General features: G+C 33.3%; 1 protein-coding gene across 1 annotated transcript; it reads left to right on the top strand.

The window, feature by feature from the left end:
- Positions 1–1071: 1071 nt before the first annotated feature.
- Positions 1072–4253, top strand: LOC18053607 (ATP synthase mitochondrial F1 complex assembly factor 2). Its single transcript, XM_006447132.2, has 4 exons — positions 1072–1657; positions 2007–2181; positions 2949–3226; positions 3936–4253. The coding sequence occupies exons 1-4, from the start codon at positions 1220–1222 to the stop codon at positions 4041–4043; spliced, it is 999 nt and encodes a 332-aa protein (XP_006447195.1). The 5' UTR covers positions 1072–1219; the 3' UTR covers positions 4044–4253.
- The last annotated feature ends 1170 nt before the right edge of the window (positions 4254–5423 follow it).

Here is a 5423-nt window from a genome sequence, read left to right on the forward strand (position 1 = left end):
ATGAATCCTTCTTAACTTGATTTAAACAAAAATCAATAATTAAGAGAATCGACTGCCTCTTTGATTAAAATCCTTTTGAATTTTCTATAATTTGATATGTAATCATTACCTTAGTTTTTTAAATTCACCATGCCAAATCAGGTAAGAAATTTGTTTTATTAAACTTCCAACTCATCACAATTGTTATATCAATCTTATTTCATTTTGAGTAATGAGGCTTAAATTTTTCATTATAATCACCATGGAAATTAATATGATTACATCCCCTTCAAGGAATGACATAAAAATATTTGAGAGTACTCACTTTAGGGAAATTTTAACAAATATTTGAGTTAAATTGACAATTTATCTCAAAGTTACGTCTTTAGAAAACATAACTTTAATTTATATTTGCACTTGCTACTGCGGAAGCATATTTGTGCTATAACATTAAACATGCCTATTATTCTTCACGTAAATATGCATGTTTTTTATTTATACTTTATGTGCGCTTACTTTGTATGCTCTATAGTGTCACCACTTGACTTTATTACATGTTTCTTGGTTAAGTTCCATGCACTTCTCTTTAATTAATTATTTTACTTTTCATGCTTCCTGCTCCATGGTCCATGCTGTCACTTTAATTAATTATTTTACTTTTTATAATTCTTGGCTTACCTTTGTGCATAGATTTGCATACCTCACTTTTATTGATATCATATCCCATTCATAAGTTATAGTTATATTTCAAATTTTAGTTTTTTTTTTTTACGAAAACCCATAAAACTAGAGTCATAGAGATAAGAATTTTACAACAAAAGTAAAAATAATTAATATTTTATGATTTGTATAAATTTTATAAATAAAAGCTTAAAAGAAATATGTCTTTTAGGATAGATTTTTAAAGTAAAATGTTAATTTTTATTTAAAGATTTATATTTTATCATTAAACCGGATATTGTGGGAAATAAAATTCAAAATGGGTGTTGTAGGATTTTAGACGGGTGTTAAAAGCTTTACTCTTTTAGAAACTAGAGTATGCCCACTCTTGGATCCTGAAAGCCCAAACCAGTTAAAAGACCGGAAACATTAAAAAACGAAAAACGAAAAACGAAAACAGAAAACAAAAATCTGAACCTGTAAGACGGTGGCTCAAATGGTGTTACAAGGATCTGAGTCAAAACCCTAACAAAAAAAAAAAAAAAAAAACTCAGCTAGTACTGAAGAAAAGATAGAAGAAATGGCAGCGTCACTTATATCAAAAACCCTACAATCTATCAGAAACCCTAACGCAATAAGCTCGTTCACTACATTTCGGACGCGCCACCTCTGCTCTGTCGCCACCGTCCACCAGTCACCGCAATACGACGACGACCCAACTACGTCCTTCACCTTCTCCTCCCCCTCCGACAAGATTAACGAGAACATCTACATTAAGGGACGGAAACAAGAAACGGCGTCGTCGTCGTCGTCTTCGGTGACGATGCCGATGTCGTTTATGACGGGGTCGATTGTGGGAAAGAGGTTTTATGAAAAAGTGAGCACCAGAGAAGCTGATGATGGAAATGGATGGACGGTGATGCTTGATTATCGCACGCTTAAGACTCCTTCTAAGAGACCCCTCAAGTTGCCCACTTTGGGCTTAGCTAAAGCCATTGGTGCTGAGTGGGACTATCAGGTGTGTTCATGAATTCATTCGTTTATTTACTTTGTTAATTTTTAAGAGTAGTGCTGTAACTCAAATGGTTAAAATTCATTTTTTTTTCATCCCGATGTATACAAAAAATTGATCCTTTTTGTCCATGATTTTGGGTTTGTGCTATTCCCGATTGCATTTCTTTGGATTAACTGTAGTTTACGTGAAAATGGTCTTCCGGTTGGCATTGATAATTCATTTGATTTCGGGTGGTGACTGCAGGGAATTTTCTTCATTTAGAATTGTTATTTTCTCATTTAAATGGGTTTTTCTTCGAGTATTTATGTTTTTTCTTTGTTGGATTCTTTAATAAAATCTTTAACCATCGTAGCAAACAGATGGGATCAGACCCTTCATGATGCCTCTCATGAAACTTGCGTGTACTGCATTGGAGAGAGTTCCACTTACTCGTCCAAAAATTATTGAACATTTGATGAAGAAATTTAACCAAGATTTAGTCTTTTGTCGTGCTCCAGCTGATAATGATCTGACAAGTGGTGTGCATGGTATGTTGTTCATGCGTTCGGTGCTTTATTCATAGTGATTTGTTGTTTCAATATTTAATTTTTGTCCTGAGTATTACCGGCATTTTCTCATCTGATTTTCTGTGGCGTACTTCTGCAAATTATAATCAACAAGTCAGATTCTACATTTAAACCCTATAAGAGTAGAAGATTATATCTTTTATCTGATCAATTGGCATCATACCATTTACTCTTAACCCTTTCTATTACTAAGATAAGGATTTAAGATCTCACAAGCAAAATCACTTTGTCATGTGCATCAAGTCAAATCCTATCATTTCAAGTTGGAAGCATTGAATGCATTTTTCTGTACCTGCCATTTTGGAGAATATTCAATTAGGAGTTTTCGTTAGATTTTGACCAAGTGATTTGGTTTGGTAGGATTCATGAGCTGTACATGCAGATATTAATTCAAATTTAAATGCAGTCGCTGAAATGCAGCTAAAAGCTACAAATAGTGCATAACCAAGTCATTGTTACGTCGAGATCTTGTTTGTACGCATGCATCTTAATACCTCTATACGGCATTCAGTTTCCCATCTGTAAAAAGTTTCTTTTTGCACTCGAAATTTAGTTGTATCAGTTTTATATTTTATTGGAAATTCAAATTTAGATTATTAATAATTTGGCTGGCTTTGAGTTCAGTAGGTCTTCGATTGTGATCATAGTAGATTTGTATTTGTTGCTTTTTAGTCTCCTTTACAGAGGAGACATTGACCTTACTTAACTGCTCCTTTGTATGTTTGCAGAGCGGCAGGTACAGAAAATTGACCCATTACTTAAATGGGTGGAATCAGAATTCAGTTTTAAACCTGTAGTCTACTCGAGCTTTTTTGGTGGAAAGCAGGAGGATGGTCTCATTAAGACCGTAGAAAACCTTATGAAGAAAACAGATGACTATGAATTGGCAGCAATTGATGCAATTGCTGCAGCAGCACATTCTTTGGTCATCGCCATTGGTATCTTTCGTGGAAAATTGCAGATTGAGGAAGCGATTGAGTTGATCAGACTTGAAGAAGATTTGCAGGTTCTTATTAACTCTTTCTTACACACACATAGAAGCACGGTCACTAGTAATCTACATCTCTAACAAGTATGTTTTAGTTAGGGCTGGCACTATTTGATTCGGTTTGGTTTTGGGCCAGAACCAACCTAACCGAACCAGAACTGATTTGTTCTTGAAAACTAGAATCAAATGTGAACTGAATTTTAGAACCGAACTGAACTGTTTCGATTCGCTTCAGTTTTATAGTATTTGGTTTAAGAAATTTATTTTTCTTTCAAAATTTTAACTTTTCAACAAAATTTGACCTTTTTCTTTTAATCCAATTCGATTGGAACCCCTAACCATTCATGCTTTATACAAAAAAAATAATAATATAAAAGAATTTTTTAATAATCAACTATTATTGTGTAGTATTTTGAATGACTGAGCGGTGTCGCTCATCTTATGGGAAACGACGCTGCACATGTCCAACTATGATTAGGAGACCTATGAAGTGGGACCCACGGCTCTCCTAATAATAGGAGAACACTTGTAACATCAGTCTCCGTAAGAAGAGCAACATTGCCCTTGTGATCACTACTTTTATTTTGTGTGTGTGTGCGTGTATTTTCTTTTTATTTGATTTTAACATTGAAATCTTTTCTGAATGCCCACTCCTAGTTTTAGTGTGCTGAGAAACTTTCTGTTGCCTCTGCTTGCCTTTTGAAGCCTTCTCATTTTTCCCTTGTAGGTGGACAAATGGGGTCTGGTTGAAGGCGGGCATGACATTGATATTGCTGATCTGAGGGTTCAAATCTCATCAGCTACTGTATTCCTTGGTCTTTCGAGGAGGAATTAATCACTTTATATCCTCAGTTGAAATTATCATCCCAAAAATTGCCTAGCTTTAGTTCACTTTTTTACGGACCTGTTGTACATCTAGAATCCTGCAACTGTTATTGAAATCTTGTGATGATCTGTTCTGGTTGTTGAAATAACTAAATGTGAGAAGTAGGCACATTCTGAATGCCTTTGTGTTAAATAAGTAAATAACAAAATGAATTCATGATGCAAGGCACTTGGTTTTTATTCTAGGCCAAATATCTTTAACTTCTTAGGAGTAGCAGAGTTTAAGCAAAGTGGTGCGCACCCTCAAGAACTCTGGAAACTCAATGAAGGCAAAAACAACAGTTATTGTCTTGCGGCGTGGATATTGACCAAATTTGCATTTTTAATTTATGTGTTAACGGGAACAAAAAAAAAAATCTGTTATTACACTTTTAACATTTATAAATAATAGAAGCTTGAGCCAACTCATATTCTCCAGTTCAGTTGTGCCCTGGCGAGGGGTGTCTGAAAACTAAAAAGCTTTCTGCAATTGTCCAAGTCCCAGCATATGTGAAACAGAATAGATGGTTGTAAATTAATAAAATGACGTTTGTTAATTATTGTTATTGTGTATTAATAGTGGTGATTACTATTATTAAAAATAATTATTGTTAAAAATTGTAATTATTGTTGTTGTTATGGTTACAATTATTATTGTTGTTGTTAGAATTATTATTATTATTATTAAAATTATTATTGTTTATCATCATCATCATTATCATTGTCATTAATTAACAATATCATCATCATCATTATCATTATCATTAATTAACAATATCATCATCATCATCATCATCATTAACAACAATTGAAAAAGAATAATAAAAATAAAAATAATATAATATTATTTTAATTGAGGATAAAGTGAAATTATGAAATTTAGGTGAGTATAAAATTGGGAGTTCAAGGAATGAGAACTTGTTTCCCAACTCCCATGGGAATTAAGTTCTCATTCTTTAATCCCCAAAATATGTGCGCTCACATATTCTAGTCTAATTCTCACATTTATTTTAACAAGTAAATACTATCGACCATTCTTATATTAGATTCCAATTCTTCAATTTAAAGAGTAAACGCATCATTAATATAACCATACGCCTGAGCAATTGGAAAATCAAATTAAGAAGAAAAATGTTGAATATAATTAAGGCAAACATCGTTCGTGCCAAATATAAAATAACTTTAAAAGAATGTCCGATCTTCACTGAATCCATGATGATCCACGACATTAACAATACCTCATCCTACCATTATATATTACACTTCATAACGACGGGGTGGTGCTTTTTATTCTCTACAAACTACCCATAACAGCCTTTGGGGAAAAAATAATAATAATATACCTACCGCG

Source organism: Citrus clementina, unplaced genomic scaffold (assembly GCF_000493195.1).
Source record: "Citrus clementina cultivar Clemenules unplaced genomic scaffold, Citrus_clementina_v1.0 scaffold_2, whole genome shotgun sequence".
NCBI classification, from domain to species: domain Eukaryota; kingdom Viridiplantae; phylum Streptophyta; class Magnoliopsida; order Sapindales; family Rutaceae; genus Citrus; species Citrus x clementina.